Source organism: Cetorhinus maximus, chromosome 12 (assembly GCF_964194155.1).
Source record: "Cetorhinus maximus chromosome 12, sCetMax3.hap1.1, whole genome shotgun sequence".
Classification (NCBI taxonomy): domain Eukaryota; kingdom Metazoa; phylum Chordata; class Chondrichthyes; order Lamniformes; family Cetorhinidae; genus Cetorhinus; species Cetorhinus maximus.
The window spans coordinates 79184517-79204876 of record NC_135890.1 but is presented as its reverse complement, the minus strand read 5'-3'; the positions used below and the strand labels follow the sequence as shown (position 1 = coordinate 79204876).

At 46.1% G+C, this 20360-nt stretch overlaps 1 protein-coding gene across 7 annotated transcripts in view; it reads right to left on the bottom strand.

Annotated features, from left to right (window-relative positions):
- Positions 1–13509: 13509 nt before the first annotated feature.
- The window catches only part of LOC144687623 (uncharacterized), a 204574-nt gene continuing 197723 nt past the window's right edge, over positions 13510–20360 (bottom strand). For 6 of the 7 annotated variants that reach the window (XM_078553977.1, XM_078553978.1, XM_078553981.1 and 3 more), the window contains exon 7: positions 13516–15309. In XM_078553977.1, coding sequence (XP_078410103.1) covers positions 14828–15309 — 482 coding nt within the window. In that variant the 3' untranslated portion in view covers positions 13516–14827. Of the gene's footprint in view, positions 15310–20360 lie in introns of all 7 variants that reach the window. The other variant, XM_078553979.1, reaches the window with a different exon arrangement.

The window sequence follows — 20360 nt, the reverse complement described above, 5'->3', positions numbered from 1 at the left end:
CAGCTTATATAACCAGAGAGAGTAACCATTCCCAATCCTGGATAAACTCTACAGGTAACATTCATGAAGTTACTCTCAATAAAACCCCAAAACAAGTTAAATTTTACAAAGTAAGGTCAGGTACTAATCTTTCTACTTATCTCCTACTAGGTTTTGTGCTCATCTCCTGAAGATGCTGGCTTGTTCGCTAGCTGCCAGTGCTCTCCACTACCTTGCTTAACCAACCATACTTCAAGCAAAGAGCCTCTTATGTGTGTATTGTTTATTTAACTATGGAGTGGGCATCACAGCTGAGCTTGACCTTGTCCTCATTAAACATTTACATACAAACATATGAATTAGGAGCAGGAGTAGGCCATTCAGCCCCTTGCACCTGCTCTGCTATTTGATCATGGCTGATCTTATACTTCACTTTCCTGTGGACCCACTATACTTTTTGACTCCCTTGTCAATCAAGAATCTATCTAACTTAGCCTTAAAAATATTCCATGACAGAGCCTTCACCGCTCTCTGGGGAAGAGAATTGCACAGACTAACAACCCTCTGAGAGAGAAAAATAATCTCCTCATCTCTGTCTTAAATGGGAGATCCCTTATTTTTAAATTGTGTCTCCTAGTTCTAATCTCTCCCAAAAGGGGAAACATTCTCTCCACATCTGCCCTGTCAAATCCTCTCAGGATCTTATACAATTCAATAAGATCACCTCTCATTCTTCTAAACTCAAATGGACACAGGCCCAACCTGTCCAACCTTTCCTATAAGACAACCCCTTCAATCCAGGAATCAGTCGAGTGAACCTTCTCTGCTCTGCATCTAATGCAATTATATCCTTTCTTAAGTAAGGGAACTAAAACTGTACACAGTACTCCAGATGTGGTCTCACAAACACCCTGTCCAACTGTAGCAAAACTTCCCTGCTTTTATATTCCATTCCCCTTGCAATAAACACCTTCATTCAATTTGCCTTCCTAATCATTTGCTTTATCTGCATACTAACTTTTTGTGATTCATGTACCAGGACACCCAGATCCCTCTGTACCACCGAGTTCTGTAATCTCTCTCCTTTTAAATAATATGCTGCTTTTCTATTCCTGCCAAAGTGGACAAGTTCTATACGCCAACTGCCAACATTTTGCCTACTCACTTAACTTATCATTTTCCCTTTACAGACTCCTTATGTCCTCTTCACAACTTACTCTCCTATTTATCTTTGTGTCATCAGCAAATTTAACAATCATACATTCAGTCCCTTCATCCAAGTCATTAATATAGATTGTTATTGGTTGAGGCCTCAACACTGATCCCTGTGGCACTCCACTCGTTACAGGTCGCCAACCTGAAAATGATCCATTTATCCCTACTCTCTGCTTTCTTTTAGCCAACTAACCCTTTATCCATGCTAATGTGTTACCCCCTACAACATGAGCTCTTCTTTTATGCAGTAACCTTCGATGTTGCACCTTATCAATGCCTTTTGGAAATCCAAGTACACCACATCCAAGGTTCCCCTTGATCCACATTGCTTGTTACTTCCTCAAAGAACTCTAATAAATTAGCCAAACATGATTTCTCTTTCACAAGACCATGCTGTCTCTGCCTGATTGCATTAAGATTCTCTGATTGCATTAAGATTCTCTAAGTGCCTTGCTTTAGCCTCCTTAATAATAGATTCTAGTGTTTTCCCTGTGACAGATGTTAGGCTAATTGGCCTGTAGTTTCCTGCTTTCTGAATCCCTCCTTTCTTGAATAGAGGAGTTACATTTGCTACTTTCCAACTGATGGGACCTTCCAGAATCTAGGGAATTTTGGAAAATTACACCAATGCATCTACCTTCTGTGTAGCAACTTCTTATACATGTTCACTTCCCAGTAAAATGTCTCCATCTTGGACCATGGGCAACCCAACTGCTGCTACCAGATCAGGTCAAGTATCACAGTCAGGGATTAAACCAACATCTCCTGGTTTGTCCGGTAGATCTTCAATTATTGTACATGAATGAGAAAGCATATTACATTGAGATGATACCACAAGCTGTTAATTCTTAATGGCTTTACCTGAAACCTCTTTGATTGCCAATTCAGTAAAGAGTTGACCCTAGATTTTGTGTTCAAGTCTCTGGAGTGCGACCTGGACCTCCAACCTTCTGGATCAGAGGTGACATTGATGCCAACTGAGCCATGGCTGACATCCTGCTACAGTATTAATGGATCAATAGTGTTGTTATTTGCAATGGTTAGATGTGCTTCATGCAGAACTGATAATATCTAACCCCAGTAAATTATTTTGTTTTATTCGCGTCCCCTGTCCTTGACATCAGCTTGGATGGTTCAGAAGGTAATTAAACCTACGCATTACATTCATTTGATATTTTTTAAGTGAATCACTGAAGGGAGGCCATCGACAGCAAATGTTGCTGGCATGAGCAACATAAAAAGCTACAAAAGGCGTTTCAGTTCCCAGCATATGGAAAGACATAAATTAGAACATTACATTCCTACAGCAAACTCTTTTGTGAGCACGACAGATTATTCAATGATGCACTTGATATTTTGGAGTGGAACAAAACATCTATATTTGACAATGAGTTTCACTTGTGTTTCTGTTATACAGAACCAGAAAGAGCTGCAGGAACTTGAGCTGTTCAAAGTTATCTGCTTTTGTTTATCAGAAATACCTGTGAGAGCTTTTTTTAATTCATCCACGGGATGTGGGCTTTGCTGGCTGGGCCAGCATTTATTGCCCATCCCTAGTTGCCCTCGAGAAGGTGGCGGCGAGCTGCATTCTTGAACCGCTGCAGTCCATGTGGTGTAGGTACACCCATGTTGCAGTTAGGGAGGGAGTTCCATGGTTTTGACCCAGCGACAGTGAAGGAACGGCGATATATTTCCAAGTCAGGATGTTGAGTGGCTTGGAGGGGAACTTCCAGTTGATGGTGCTGGATGGTAGTGATGGTGGGTTTGGAAGGTGTTGTCTAAGGAGCCTGGGTGAATTCCTGCAGTGCATCTTGTAGACAGTGCACACTGCTGCTACTGTGCATCGGTGGTGGAGGGAGTGAATGTTTGTGGATGTCCTGGATGGTGTCAAGCTTCTTGCATCTTGTGGGAACTGCATTCATCCAGGCAAGTGGGGAGTATTCCATCACACTTCTGACTTGTGCCTTGTAGATGGTGGACAGGCTTTGGGGAGTCAGGAGGTGAGTTACTCATCGCAAGATTCCTAGCCTTTGATCTGCTCTTGTAGCCACAATATTTATATGGCTAGTCCAGATCAGTTTCTGGTCAATGTTGATCATGGGGCATTCAGTGATAGTAATGCCATTGAATGTCAAGGGGCGATGGTTGGATTCTCTCTTGTTGGAGATGGTCATTGCCTGGCACTTTTGCGGCGTGAATGTTACTTGCCACTTGTCAGCCCAAGCCTGGATATTGTCCAGGTCTTGCTGCATTTGGACAAGGACTGCTTCACTATCTGAGGAGTTGTGAATGGTACTTACATTGTGCAATCACCAGCGAACATCCCTACTTCTTATGATGGAAGGAAGGTCATTGATGAAGCAGCTGAAGGTGGTTGGGCTGAGGACACTACCCTGAGGTACTCCTGCAGTGATGTCCTGGAGCTGAGATGACTGACCTCCAACAACCACAACCATCTTCCTTTGTAATAGGTATGACTCCAACTAGTGGAGAGTTTTCCCCCTGATTCCCATTGACTCCAGTTTTGCTAGGGCTCCTTGATGCCACACTCGGTCAAATACTGCCTTGATGTCAAGGGCAGTCACTCTCACCTCATCTTGGGAGTTCAGCTCTTTTGTCCATGTTTGAATCAAGGCTGTAATGAGGTCAGGAGCTGAGTGGCCCTGGAGGAACCCAAACTGGGCATCAGTGAGCAGGTTATTGCTAAGCAAGTGCTGCTTGATAGCAGTGTTGATGATCCCTTCCATTACTTTACTGATGATTGAAAGTAGACTGGTGGGCGATGTGTGTATGGAGGCTTGGATAGAGGGGTGGGTATGTATGTACAGTATGTTTGGGTAGGTCACAGAACTGGGTCTGAAGCAAATCCTAAGGTTACTATCTCTGGTCAGACGTTTCATCACTTCCTGGCACCAATCGCCTGCCTCCAACATTAGTCACTCAACATGTCCCCCCGGCGGTCCACCAGCTTCCCATAGCAACTAGAAAGGGAAAAGACTCTTTGGCCTGGATTCTCCATTCTGGGACTAAGTCCTGCGGTGAGGAAGGGAACCAGGAGTGTTTCCCACTGCGGAGCCCGATGGGATTTTGCGCCAAATTGCACAATTATGCAGTCAGGGGTTTCCTGACGTATTGAGCAGCGGGGCAGGCTGGTTGATGCACACCCCGCCGTCATATCCAGGCACCTTTTAAATATGCCTTTGTCATGAAAGGAGGAGATGATCTGCCAATCCCACCAGGGACCAGCGCCCCAGATTCAGCAACATTTCCCTCAATGTGCTGCTCAATGCAGTGAGTGGAGACCGGGGTGGGGGAGTGGAGGACTGGGGTGGGTGGGTGGGTGGGGGGGGGGGATGGAGGGAGGGGGGGCATGGAAAGGGGGTTAGGTGTTGAGGGCACCAGCAAGCACTGCTAATGTCATGCCTCTGTGAGCCTTATCCTTCTTCCTGCATGGGCCCACTGTTCTGGAGGGGGCTGCCCCAGAACCCTTGTGGACAAACTGCAGTGCATCAGTCACATGGCACACAGCCCAGTGGGTTATTTGTAAGTTATTTGTAAGACTGGAAGCATGAGAAAGATACATGAAACCCAATTGCTCTCAACCCCATCTTCTCTCTTTATGCAGGAAAATTACAGCACAACGGGAGAGAGGGGGAGTAGATGCAAGGGGGCCACCTGACCTGAAAAACCACACAGAGTTCGAGGAGCGAGCAGCCGAGCTGGCAGGGGAGAAACCGGACTGAACTGGTGCAGATGTAGAGGTTGGTGGGTGGCCTCCATCCAGTAAGGATGTAGTCACATAGAAACCTAAGGGTTATGCGTTCCTCCATGCAGGAAAAGCCTCCTGCACACACTGAGCCTTTACCCTTCACGTGTTCACCTGTTGAAACACCTTAGCATTGTCAGTGCTACATGCTGGGCTATCCCTTCAGTTATCCAGTTCAGCTGACCTGCCGCTCCGCCTACCCCCACTGACCCAACTCCCATGCAGCATCTCGAGATCGCCACCTCGAGGCTCTGGATAGTTGCGAGCGGCCATGGTGTGTGTGACTTTTCAGGTAGAGTCCAACACCTTCCAACCTCCCCCATGACCCACAACCTCCCTCCCATAATCTTTGACCTCCCCACAGTCACCCTATAACCTCAACCCCCCACATCACCCTCCGTGCAGGTGAATGTTCACGTCCCCTACCTTCCTGAGGAGCCCACCCCCAAGACAATAGACATGTCCCCTCCACCCCCTCATCCTGCTGACCCCCAGAATCCAGTGTTACTTTCGTGTCCCTTCCAACAACCCTCAGTGTCTCTTCACCGGTCATAGCGGGACCCTAACCCTCCCACCTTACTGGCTCCCACTGCCCCCTTTAATCCTCACCATCCTGTCCTATCAACAAATTCCGCCCCCTCCCCGGCACTCATCAGTTGACACCACAGACCCCCACCCTCTGAACCCCTTCCCCCACTCCCCCTCCATGCCCATATACACCTGCATACACCCCCATGCCCATTCACACCTGTACACACTCCCCATGCCCGTTCACACTTGTACACATCCCCTATGCCCATGTACACCTGCACACACCCCCATGCCCATTCACACCTGTACACAACCCCCATGCCCATTCACACCTGTACACACCCCCCATGCCCATGTACACCTGCACACACCCCCATGCCCATTCACACCTGTACAAACCCCCCATGCCCGTTCACACCTGCACAGTCCCCATGCCCGTTCACACCTGTACACACCCCCATGCCCGTTCACACCTGCACAGCCCTCCCTCCCACCCGTTCTCCACCATGGCCCTTCCCACCCTCCCATTCCATAAACCACCTCACCCATTCCATAACCTCCACAGTATCTCTCTCTTTCCCCTACCAGCCCCAACCTCCACCACCCCCCACACCCCCAGACCTCCACGCCCACCCCACCTCTTCATTTCTCTGCTCACCGTCTAACCCCAACTCCCCCACAAGCACAGACCATCACCGCCCAAAAGTACCTCATGCAGTCGACCACCTGCAGGGTGAAGATCCACATGAGTGATGGCCCACCCACCCACTGCTGCACGTTGTGTTCCAGGGTCCCCGGTCGCTGGAGGCCTCCATCTCCCACTCTCCACAAGCTGCCCCAGGCCTTCTTCCAGGTGAGTCCTGACATGTCCATGCCACGTTTTTCTGGGCATGTTGCAGACTGGTGTGATATCCTGCTGGTGGCATCGATAATTGGATGATGGGAGGGGTGGAGGGTACAATTCTGGTCGAGACTTCATCTGCATCCCATTAATGCTCAAGTCGGCCTCTGGCAGGAATGGCAACCCGCCATGATGGGCGGGACCGCATGTTCAGCTCCCGCCGCATTATCTCCCACCAACCCCTGCCCACCATTAAACCCACCGCAGGAAGGACTGGAGAATCCTGGCCCTTGTTCGTCAGTTGGATGATTCTTGATGATCAGTCAAACAGCCTCTCTTGAATTTTTTTTGACTAATAAACAAAAATGTTCAAAGAAAATGAGAAAGCAGCACAGTTTTCTTTTGAACACCCCTATGATTCTTTCTCCCAGGTTTTTCACAATATGTGGATGACTAATCTTTCATTCCTGGAGTCTCCAGGCCAATCCAGGAAAGCTGGCAACCCAAGCAAGTACATGGGCAGGTAGGCATCGTTCTGTTGTCTTGGAACTGGTCAACCAAATGTTCAATGTATGTGGAAACTCAGCGGATTTGACCTACTGGGGAAAGCTACAACCACCTGTAGCATTTTTGCACAGTCTTTCCACATAGGGACACATTCCACTTATCCAGAGAGCTTCAGGGTTGGTTGGTAAATCCAAGGCTTAGGTTATTAAGGTTAAACATAGAAACATAGAAACTAGGAGCAGGATTAGGCCATTCGGCCCTTCAAGCCTGCTCCACCATTCATCATGATCATGGCTGATCATCCAACTCAATAGCCTGCTCCTGCTTTCTCCCCATATCCTTTGATCCCTTTCGCCCCAAGAGCTATATCTAACTCCTTCTTGAAAACATACAATGTTTTGGCCTCAACTACTTTCTGTGATAGCCAATTCCACAGGCTCACCGCTCTCTGGGTGAAGAAATTTCTCCTCATCTCAGTCCTAAATGGTCTACCCCATATCCTCAGACTGTAACCCCTGGTCCTGGACTCCCCCACCATCGGGAACATCCTTCCTGCATCTACCCTGTCTAGTCCTGATAGAATTTTATAGGTTTCTATGAGATCCCCCCTCATTCTTCTGAACTCCAGCGAATATAATCCTAATCGACTCAATCTCTCCACATATGTCAATCCCTCCATCCCAGGAATCAGTCTGGTAAACCTTCGCTGCACTCCTTCTATAGCAAGAACGTCCTTCCTCAGATAAGGAGACCAAAAGTGCACATAATATTCCAGATGTGGTCTCACCAAGGCCCTGTATAACTGCAGCAAGACATCCCTGCTCCTGTACTCGAATCCTCTGGCTATGAAGGCCAACATATCATTTGCCTTCTTTACCGCCTGCTGCACCTGCATGCTTAAGGAAGGGTATTGCTGGAGTTTAACTAGCTAAGCAGCAGATTACTGGTGACCTTCATGCTGTTTGTTCAACTTGGATTACCCTATCCATTCAGGGACTTGCCTGCAGGGATATCTGAGCTGAATGGGAAGAATCCCAGCCCTCCAGCAGTGAGCTCGTTTGCTGTTCTGTGCTGGGAATAAACAGTGGTAAAAACAGCCTACATGCCCTACATGCAGAAGTAGTAAAAGCTTTTGACAGGGCCAGTCCCTCTTTTAGGCTCAGTGACAGGGAAGATAATATACAATGAATTTAACAGATAATACAAATAGTCGTTTGGTAAATCAGAACTTGAGTGTTGCTGAAAAAAAGACATTTTGTCAAAACTTTTCATCTTGCATTCATCAGAAGAAAACCAATGTCAAGGGAAGCAACATCTTTATACTGTATGAGAAGAGAGTGCTGATTATTGGCAAGTGGACTCTGATTGGTAGAGGTATTGCCATAGAGAATGTACCAGTTAATGGTGACTGACAGTTAACTGCCAAGCATTGTTTGAAAGTTAAACCAAGCAGCTGGACTCTGATTGGTCAAGGCACTATCCTGAGGAATAAATGCCTGTCACTTACTTTGTTCAATCTTCTTTTTCAATTCATTCATGGGATCAGGGCATCTCTGGCTAGGCCAGCATTTACTGCCCACCACCACATTGCTGTGGGTCTGGAGCCACATGTAGGCCAGACCAGGTAAGGATGGCAGATTTCCTTCCCTAAAGGACCTTAGTGAACCAGATGGGTTTTTATGACAACTGACAATGGTTTCATGGTCATCATCAGACTCTTCAAACTTCACCATTGGCCATGGTGGGATTTGAACCCAGGTCCCAGAACATTACCCTGGCTCTCTGGAATACTAGTCCAGTGACAATACCACTATGCCACCACCTCCCCCTGACAGGAGCAATGTGTACATGTTTTTTCTGTCTGCAAAGGAGAGGGCCCTGTGTATTAATGTATGTAGCTTCCAATACATGCAAATATGCCACATTGTGAGCCTGACTGACAATCCTAAATTGATCTCAATTCTCGCTAGTCCATTGCCATCCTTTGCCCTTTCTTCCCCAATCTCCTTTACTTCCACTGTCCTAAGTTCCTCTGCTTCTGATTATGGGAGCATTTTCACCTAACTACAGGTTTAAGTTTAAGGTTACTTGTGCCTTGCCCTGAACACACTTAATTCTGGCTTTTGCAACTGCCCATCCCCTGACCCTGCTTAAATCTGTATTCTGGAGCAAAATACTGCAGATGCTGGAGATCTGAAATAAATGCAGAAAATGCTGGATATATTCAGTAGTTCTGGCAGCACCTGTGGAGAGAGAGGCAGAGTTAACGCGTTGGATTTTACGGTGACGGCAGGGGACCCTTCACCGAGGCCGAAAGCAGGGGGTTGCATCTGGTGGATGAGGACACTTGATGGATGTGCACCGTCGCAGTCAGGTGCGGGGCCTGGGGGCGCCGGAGCCAGTCAGGCAGGTCCCAGCAGTGCGAAGGGAAGGGATTTACCGAGACCAAGCAGCACTGTTGCCTCTGGGTAACCATTGATGTAGGGGGGATATCCCCTCAGTGGGCCAAAGAGTGCCTGAAAAGGAGGAACCCCTACCCAAAGCCCACCAGGAGTCCACTACATGGCAGAGGGTTCCCAAGCACTGGTAAAATGCCAATGGTGGCAGAAAGAGGGTCTTTAATTGGTCACTCAAGTGGCTTAATTGGCTCTGGGCAAGAAAGTCATCTGCCATCTTTCCCACTGTTGGTAAAATGGCATGGTGGCAGGAAGACAATGGACGCTTGCTGTCTGATGCCTTCCTGTGCCATTTCCCAGCCTTCCCATGTCTCATCCCATCTCCAAAGGGCTGGTAAAATCCAGCCCAATGTTTCAGGTTGATGACCCTGCAATGCAATTCAAACCTAAATTTGTATTTTCTGCTGGTAAGTCTACACAACTCTGTATGGCTCGCTTACCAGCTTTATTTTACTAAAGTGTGTTTCCTGGTCAGCAGTTGATTTTCCAGCACTGTATGTAGTCCATTTCTCTGCTGCTTCTGGATCTTATAGTAACCTTCAAATTTCGCACTGCACACTCACAGCTTGCACACACTGCCAGCTATTCAACTGTGGCAGTTATGTTGCCCATACGCATTGCACCACACTCATTGACAAAGTTCCCTCTCGCATGCAGAACAAAATGGCCTATAATAGGCATCAGCAGCAACTAACCATTGGTGGGGGAGGAGGGGGCAGTGGGGTGGGAGGGTGGGGCAGCACCGCAGCATGTGTTCACCCCATTGGAGGACACAGCGCTGGAAATAATTTGAGTGGCCGCCGTCACTGGGGCCATGCCAGGAGCGAGGCTGGACCATCGAAGACGACGCTATGTTCCTCCCGAATTGACCTTCTCGCATCCCGCTTCACCCTCATCCTGCAATCAACTCGCAGATGGTGTAACCATGAAACTCTTGATTCCCCACCACCTCCCCCACAACCCCCTCCTCGCACCCCCCACCCCAACCACATCCTGACCCTGCCCTTGTGCATTTATGCTTTTTGATACCCAAGAACTGCTGCCTGGACAGCCAGTCGTGCAAGAGGGTCAGGGCCCAGAGGTAGAAGAGACTGATGAAGAAGAAACACCCTCACTCGATCTGACAATCACAGCCCCCAGCGCAGATACTGGCACCATGAGTACCTTTGTGGGTAGCATTGAGGCAGGGTCCCCAACATATTTAAAGAATTGACAGAATTTGAATGATGACTCACGGTTAATAAAAGCCAGGCACATAACTCCTTAGCCCTCCCAACAGTTTCCAAAGATACATGTTAATTTCACCTCATCTTACAAAAAGTAGGAGAGTCCGGAGATGCCGAGTCCATTGGTGTCTGTGCAAGACTCAATGGGAAGAGCATTAAGGGAATGTCATTTAATTTCTATTCTCCAGAGCCTGGTCCATAGGCTGTAATTAACAGGCCTTGCCTCTCTACCCAGGTATGGATATCTGCCTCTATGCCCAGAATGACATCTGCCTCAGTATCGATATCTGCCTCTCTGCCCAGATTGATAACTGCCCAGATCGATATCTGCCTCTCTGTCCAGATCGATAACTGCCCAGATCGATATCTGCCTCTCTGTCCAGATCGATATCTGCCTCCCTGCCCAGATTAATAACTACCCAGATCGATATCTGCCTCTCTGCCCAGATCGGTAACTGCCCAGATCAATATCTGCCTTTCTATCCAGATCGATAACTGCCCAGATCTATATCTGCCTCTCTGTCCAGGTCGATATCTGCCTCTCTGTCTAGATCGATAACTGCCCAGATCTATATCTGCCTCTCTGCCCAGAACGATATCTGCCTCTCTGCCCAAATTGATATCTGCCTCTCTGTCCAGATCGATAACTGCCCAGATCAATATCTGCCTCTCTGTCCAGATTGATATCTGCCTCTCTGCCCAGATTGATATCTGCCTCTCTGTCCAGATCGATATCTGCCTCAGCTGCTGCTTCTTATTTATTTCAAACTTTTCTGGGAGAAATGGAGTTTGTCACTTGCTTCTCAAGAGATAATGAAGTTCAGTGACAGTAAATGCCAGCAGCTCCGCACAATGTGTATTGGGGCATAAGGCACACATTTATACAAGCTGCTTGAGGGCTCTGGTGATTCTCTTTGACATAACCTGCAAGGATCTCCTGACCAAAAGTTACTAGTTAAGCTTATAGTGGTGAGGATTTAAAGTAAATCTTCAGAATAGATAAGAAATTGGTTGAAGTGTTGTCCAGCAATCAGTACCGGGACTGTTACAATTACTAACCTTATAGACTTTAAGGTCAATATCAACCCTACAGAATCAAAGTCTTCTTGTGCAATGTTCCTCTGTGACCTGCAGTTATCTTGTTTGGGGCCTGTAGACTCTGTTGGCAGGGCATGGCTTCCTCCAAGCACATCCCCTTCTATTTGCCCTGCGTTCCAGCTGTCACTCTGCTTGCTTCTTCCTCCTGCTCCTTCTCCTCATCCTTCTGCTGAAATGGAATTCCTAGAAGGACCCCCTTGAAGGAACAACTGCAATGTCTGAAGTCCTTTCCAGTTCAGAACTTACCGTACTGACTATATGAATTCAATACTCTGTCACACCGTGAACCAGCCAGTCTCACTAAATCACATCCTTCACATGAGGATTTCCAATCTCCATTCTCCAAGAACTCACTTTGGAATCTTCTCCCAAATAGATACTTTCTCACAGACGCTTTCCACAAGGGTTCGCCTCCAGGGTTTCGAACTCTCCTTCTGATGTTCCTCTTCCCTGGGTCACCACATGCATTCAAGCTGTCTTCGAGGCATTCTTTCCCACCAACTCAACCTTAACAGTGCACCACTGTTTCACATTCCCAAAGCAAAGAATTACAGATCTTCAGTTATCTCTTTTAACCTTCTTGCTTCTTGCAAGCTGTTGTCACTTTAAATCTGAAGCTTGGAGCCTTTCTCTCTGCCTTCACTCTTAACTTCACTTAACAGGACCTTTTCCCAGGTTCCTGTCCTTCCTTTGGCTCCTTTGGACATTCCCCTCTTCCACTCCCCTGCATTTTTGGGGTCTTTCTTTAGCTAGGGGCTTCTATTTGTCCCTTTTGCTCCAGTCTCTCCTGGCAGAAACTCCAAAACCAGCTGAACTCCAACAGCTTCCAAATCAAACTGCTGTCTTTCTTCTGTGTGTATGTCTGTGGGAGGAACCTGCCTATCTGGCCCCCCTGTTGCTATTCATTGACACTATCCTTTCTACTCTTGTGTGTTTGCTTTTACTTTATAGGGGCCGTAAACTTCTCATTAGACATGCAAGCAGCCTTTTAAAGTGAAACTAAAACTCCATTTGACCTTTCTTAACACACAGATACTGAAATACAAATCAAACTTAAACTTTAAAGCTAAAACTCATTCCTAACACCCATAAATGCAAATATAACATACTTAAACTATCCCTACTTCCTAACAACTCTTATAGTCAATAATGCCAGCAGCTACTACAAGATAAATATTCCCAAAAGACCTCCATGTGTTTGGCTGAGAGCAGCTGAGGGTCTCTTTAAATAACATTTGAAATGGCTGTTTCAGGGCTTGTACTATCTGTGATTGCTCAGTGGGGTTGAGAAGTGGTGGTGGTCAGGTGGTAAGATTGGAATTGCCATTGGCATGACAACAGTATGATTTGACCCAGGTTTGAATACATTCACGAGATTCCGCTCTCTTTCAGACAGGCCACTGGGAATCAAAATTCCCTGGAAAACCAGAGCAGATGTTAAGATCAGTGGTAACTGTCTGGGGCACTGTGGTAATCTGAGGTATAGTACACCTTTAAGAGAATCTGAGCAGATTGACCATGTGACTGTATGACCCAATAGTTGTGTAGCGCAGGCTACCATGTTAATGTTAGTCTAGAGTAGGATCTGGTTGGAGAAGCACACATCATGTTAGTACTCTGTTGTCTGTGTATGTAAATAGCATGTGCTTCATTTCATATTGGTCTCTGCATCTGCAGTATATTTTGTTATCGACTCACCCGCCAACAGATAAGCGTGCAAACGGGCTCGCAAGCAAAGCAACCCTACAGTAGAACATAACAGACACATTGGTATCTTAAGGTCCGCCCCTTACCACCACACTCTCAAATGTAAACAAGACCAATTAGGAGACCAAGTCGCACCCTGTACCAGGAGAAGTCAGAAGCCTAACAGATGAAGGGAGTCGGGGGAAGAGCCGTAATAATCTTTTATTTTCCTTTCTTGGTTGGAAAACCTCATTATCATTCAACATATCACCCAGTGAAAGGCATCTTGGTTTCAAGAAAGTGGAGTGAGTGACAGCCCCGGTTCAAAATTGAGATGAATTATCAGAGAATTAAAGATATAATTTATTGGGATTAATTTTTATTTACCTTAGGGCTTTGGCATTGTTACGTGTGGTTATGTTAAGCAAGTATTCTCAATAAGACTGGAAAATATAAGCTTAAAAATTCCTCTCGGCATAATTACAGGATGAGAACTTCACTTTGGCATGGTAGCTTTTTTATCTGAGATGTTACCACATCGACAAAAAGTTTGTCAGAAGCGGCATTCCTCTGCTTCTGTCACCAACCATCACTCACAAAGTGCTGTTAGGAACTGAGATTGTACTCCTTCGAACCATGCAGCTTAAAGGAAGATTTAATAGAGATGTTCAAATTTATGAGGGATTTTGATAGTTTCTCCCTGTCCACTCTGTCTCCACTGGCATCAAAGGTCACAGATTTATAATAATTGGCAAAAAGAAATTCAAGGAGAGAGATGAAGAGAATGATTTTATACTCAGCGAGTTGTTACAATCTAGAATGCAGTGCCTGATAGGGTGTTGGAAGTGGATTCAATGATAACCTTCAAAAGGGAATTGGACCTCTAACGCAAGGCTATGAGAAAAGGGGAAAGGGGGGCTAATTGAAAGCCCTTTGAGAGAGCCCAGGCATGATGGGTCAAATGGCCTCTTTCTGTGCTGTATCATTCTATGATTCTTGGAGCCCACCCATGCTATGTTATTGAAGGGATTCCCCTATCCAAATTCCAGGCATTGTGGCGGGATCAGCAGTGGGGGTCCCAGGCGAGTGGGCTTATCTCAGCACTCACAGTGGAAGGTCTTCACAGGCTGGCAATATTAAAATCCCATTGCTAGCTCTCACGGGTAGCCTAATCTTTGTGCCCACAACAAAATGGCAGCGTTTACTAACCTGTCCCCCATTTCATTCTAGACATGGGCCAGGATTTTACAGCCCCTCCTGCCCAGTGAGATTTATGGTCCCACCAAACTGAATGGAGATTTAAGTGGTCACCGCATCCACCGGCGGTGGCGGGGGGGGTTGGGGGGGTGGGGGGGAGGGGGTTGCAGTAAAGTTTTGGCTATGGACTTTCAATAGCATGATTTACTCACAGAGAGGTGGAATGAAATGCTCCCTGGAGCGATGTCCTAATATACTTCATCTCTCCCCCTGTGCAGCCTTACACTAATGTACTTGCTTAGCTGATCTCCATCTTTTGCAGCTATTATTCATATTTCATCCTCTTGGCAGGCTGTACCCATCCTTTGAGTACAGTCCAGTAAAAGGCGATGCCAATCAGGCAGAAGGCGGTTACTGTATAGATGTACTCAGCACTGTTAGGGAACGGAGTGCCACAAATGGGATACCACTCTGCCCCATCTAGTGGGGGCTTGGCCCCTGGCAGACAGTGCCAGTCAAACATCCCCTCATCGTAGTCACCAGCACAGAGGTACGCTCGCCTGTACAGGGTCTGGCCCAGCGGAGAGGTCAGAGCTTTTGATGCGTTGCAGGGGCCGAGGGTTTCATGGAGTCCGACAGAAACTTGCTGTTCTGGTCTGGCGGAGGTGACGAGGAGGATGAAGAAGAGAAAGTTGAAAAGGGTCCCCTGCCCTGCTTCGTGCTGCAACCAGGACGCAGTGTTCGCCCTGCTCAGATCACCCTGGCTGCCATTCCGATCTGCAGTCCACACAATGAAAATGTAGATAGCTAACAATAAAAATAAAGGACAGTTTGTTAAATTTACATCAGTAACAATTCACATTTAAAGCACTGTGAATGTAAGAAAGCAGCCAAAGGCACTTCACAGGAGAGCAGTCATACAAAAATCGACACTGAACTGAGCTGAAGAGGGAGGTATTCGAAGGGGGGTGAAAGCTTCATTGAAGAGGCAAGTTTTAAGGACAGTCTTAAAGGAGCAGAGAGAGGTAGCGAGATATAGAGGCTTAGGGAGAAATTCTAGCGCTCACCGCCTAGACAGCTGAAGACATAGTCACCAATGATGTGAGTGGGGGTTGTGTAAGAGGCCAGAGTTGGAAGAAAGCAGAGTCTCAGAGGGGTGTGGGTCTGCAGGCGATTAGAGTTAAGGAGGGGAATGGAGGGATTTAATCTCAAGGTTTAGAATTTTAAAATTTGAAATTGCTGCCTTGGTGGGTTGAGGTGAGCTAATATGGGTCAGTGAGTGTAGTTGGAGGGGTACATGGCTGTGCAGACGTGCAGGATTTAATGCAGATTATGTTACATCAAATTCACATTATATAAAGAGCACAGCATGATCAATAAACCAGAGGAAGATGAAGCTGGAGTCCTACACCAAGATTTTAGATTAAGACCCTTTCAGTTAATTCTCATTTAGACTTGACAAAGTCTCTCCTGCCTCAGTTGGGATATGCACCACGAGTTTGGTACTGAAGAATTCACCCCAGGTAAGTCTCCGGTTTGATCCTTGATCATTTGGCTGATTTTAACTGAGTCTTTGCAATTGGACACCACTCCCCTGGCTAAGAGAGGGAATAATCAGACCAGAAATTCCATTGGGAGTTTTCCCTTTCTCCCACGTTGCTGGATGACAACTGACACCTGGGAGACCAGGAGAATCGTCGGGCAATCAGGGCCTTAGTATTCCTGCTCCTAATTGCTTTCCAAGGAACCCCAGGAAATTGCATGTGTGGCACATTAGATGCTAGAGGATTTGCCCTGCTCCAGATCCTAAGAATTGTTATCCTATTTAAAATGAACTTTAACAATGCTTCTGGGATTAACTTTAGCCAACGATTCTATAAGAGGACTTGTTGTTTCTGGAGGTTTCAGCGAGCAGTGAATCATGTGGTTTGATGCCCCAGTAGCTGTTTCATTTCTGTGCATTCTTTGCTGTACAATAGTTGCTTCATTTTGGGAATTCCAAAAATAGTGAACTATCAGATTTGAGCTAACTACTTGTAACTGCTTTCCCATTAGAGAGTCTCCTAGTAGGGAAGGCAACCGCCTTCAATGATTCAGGTCATCCAAAACTCTGCGGCCCATGTCCTAACTCCAAATCCAATTCACCCATCATTCCTGCACTCGCTGACTCCCAGTTAAAGGTTTCAATTTTAAAATTCTCATCCTTGTTTTAAAATCCCTCCATGGCCTGACCCTCCCCCCATCTCTGTAATCTCCTCCAGCTCTGCAACCCTCCGAGATATCTCTGCTCATCTATTCAGGCCTTTTGAGCATCCCTGATTTTAATCGCTCCACCACTGGTGGCCATGCCTTCAGGTGCCTAGGTCCTAAGCTCTGGAATTCCCTCCCTAAACCTCTTTACCTCATTTGAGCCCTGATCTCTCCATTTATGGCTTGGTGCCATATTTGTTTTATAATGCCTCTGTGAAGTGCCTTGGGATGCTTTATTCCATAAAAGGTGCTATATAAATACAAGTTATTATTGTTATTGAGGCTTTGAAAATCTTATTTGATTGTTGGATGTATGTTCAGTGCTTCCCAACAGAGATACATAATTAGTCAGTTCATCAATTCACATCGTTGCAATTGTTTAATTCCAAGTCTTACCAGAGAGCCAGAACTTCATGAGGCCTAGTAACCCATGCAAGATGTAGATTCCAGTTAAAAAATATGGACAAAAAAGTAAAAGTAGAAGGAAGGAGTTGTTATGTCAGATGCAAAAATATATCAATATAATCAGTGAAAGATGAGTACTCCATTTTTTTTATCTGCTGATCAACTTTTGTTTCTGTATAATTATACTTCTTAATAAATCTACATTATTAGTTTTTAACCCAAACAGAAAGGTCTATTGGATGTGGTGATTTTTTTGCCAGTTTTCAAAAACATAAGAATAAACAAAGATTCAACCCTTAATTCTCCCTTGGATTATTTAATGGCATTATTCACCAGCACAGCCAAGTGCTGGGTTCTGGAGTGATAAAATGATGGTCAACACTTCCATTATCTTACATTACATTGGGGTGTTAATTGTGGCGTACTCATGCCTCTGAGTCAAAAGGCCAAGTGTTCAAGTCCCACTCCAGAAATTTGAGCATAAAAGGCTAGATTTTCATGGAGTCAAGGAGACTCCATGGACCTTTAAAAATGGCGGCTGGGACCCGATTCTGGGATTTCAGACCCCATTCCTGGGGTTTCTGATTTTTAAGGGTGTGGACTGGTTCAGGTCACGAGCCCCCACCCTGCATTCCTGACCTGGCTGGCTCCATTATGGGGTTAGGCATGTCATAGTACTCAACAATTTTCATGGAGTCAAGCCAGCTTTTCAAAGAGTCGTGGTTCACGGCACCTCAGAGCTGTTGTGAACAATAGTCTGCATGAGGGAACCTCTTGAAAGGTCTGTTAATTGGTCCTTCTCATGCCCCACCTCCCATGCCAAGTATGCCCCCACCCACCACCTATGGCCCCTCATAGGCCCCCATGCCAATCTATAGCACTTCTATGCCCATTCATCTGCTACACACTATATAGAACCAATTAACCATATAGTGACAATAGGATGTGTAAAAAAAGCTTTTAAAAAGCCATTCATTGATAACGTTCTACTTTTTTAAAAAAACTCCTTTTTACTAAAGGCCAATAGATGAGTCAATTGTCCAGACCCTTTAAAGTATCAATAGCAGAAACTCCATGAACTTCAAACCTCTGTACCTTGTGTAAATAAACATTATGTAATTGACAACACAGATCAGAGAGCCAGAGCCGTCAATCGAGCAATGTTTTCCCTGGGGGCTCAAATGTTTCAGTACTCTAATGGATTTATGGGCTCATAAATCAAGCCTTATTATGCATTCTTGGGTTAGAGCAATGTTTTTACTTTGTCCAGCAGTGCCCCTGATGTTGGTGGTAGAGTGATGAGGTGAATGTGATAGCAGTGCAGAGAACTCGCTCCAGATCTGCTTTCCCCCATACCAACAGAAACAATTGAGCTGCATCGATGCTGCAAATAGTTGCCAGCTCTACTTTCTAACGAAGTAACTCAGTGTTGGACCCTCTCTAATATTCCAATATTAGACTAATTTCTTGGCTATTCAAATACCAGCCTATTGATACTCTTTTGAAGAGGAGCTGTGCCTGTTGTGATAGTTGGCTCCTGGCTGACTCAGTCTTCACAATAAGTGCACAATACTGCACAAATCCAGGGTGCGAATGATTTGCAACTATGGATGAAATATTGAGCAAAATATTCTTCCCTCCTCCCTCCTCTGAAAGAAGTGACTAATTGAGGATGTAGTTCCATTGATGGTGCAAGCTGTAAGTCTCACCCATGGGGCTAAATTGTCTGAGATGGCAGGAAGTCCTGCTCCAGGACTGAAAGTGGGAGCTGACCATATTCTGGCAAGTTGGCAGTTTGCTGCCAGCAACCAATAAACAGGCTGCTGACAGGACTCTGTCCAACTGAGTACGGAGGGCCATCGCTAGCTGTGACCATGGCCTAGGCCGTAAGGTGAAGGAGAAATGCAGGAGAAGGCATCCTTGAAATCCAGTGAGTGTCTTCCAGCAAGCTGGAGCCAGACAGGCAGGGCGGGGGAGTCATGTTGCAGCAGCAGTGCCTTAGCCACAGGGGTGTTATCGCTTTAAAAACGGTGGCTGGGACCTGATTCTGGGATTCCTGACCTCATTCCCGGGATTTCCGATTTTTAACAGAGCCTTTTAAGGGTCACAAGCAATTGTTCCCAAGGGGCTCCTCCAGTGGCCATGGAGTGGCCATTAAGGAGCACCCCCCCCTCCGCCCCCACCACCCCCAGCCCCCACTGGGAGGCTGCCAGATCTTACCTGGAAGTCTCCCCACACAGTGGCAGGTCCACCTGATGTGGGCAAACTGCCACCGGGGGGGGGTGCAAAATGGCCCTTAATTAGTCATTTAAATGGCTTTATTGCCCGACAGGCAGCTGTGCCATTGAGGTTCCCACTGCTGGTAATATGCCACCGTGGCAGGAAAACATCAGACTCCCCTCCCAACGCCTTCCCCCGCCACATTACCAGCCCTGCTTCCGAGGGCCGTAATATTCCACCCAAAGAGTTAATTTGAATGCTGGATGTTTTAGAGCACAGTGTACTCTCACAAGGTTTAAAAAGGCACCTTGACATAAGGCGGTTAGAATGTTAAATAGAAATTGTTCTTCCTCAGACACTAAACAATCAACAATTCATTTTGGTCCTTTGATTACTGCCTGTGAAAATATGAGATAATAAGAGAATGAGAAGGACACAGAGGGAATTATGTTGAAGCAATAACACTGTGAGATGCCATTTATTAAAGTTAAGGAGGGTATGGGGCAATGTGCCATGTTCTCTACCTTGTATTATTATGCAAAATTAAGTTGTCTGGATTCAATTAAGAGAGTCTGGTTATGTTAAATATGTTAACATATGTTACGTTATGTTATGTTCTGTATGTTAAACCTACTGTGTAATAAAGCAGCTTCATATTTTGTATCCAGCCTTGTCTCACCAAGTGTTTGCTTGGTCAAATTTGGAGAGATTAAAGAGGCATTTGTAAGAAAGATGCAAATGTCTGGTTCAGATTACACAGCGGGGTTCAACTGGATCTCACTATCTTATAAAGAGTTGTATGGCAATGTGAGGCACTCAGACCACGTGAGCAAGTGAAGCCACTGAACCTGCAAAAGTATCCATCGCAGATCCAAATTTCTAACGTCAGATTAGAACAGTCACCCAGCTCCTGACAGCACAATGATGATTCTTTGCAGCTGTCTGTCCATGGGTGCATCTGATTGATGAGTCACCATCTGCAG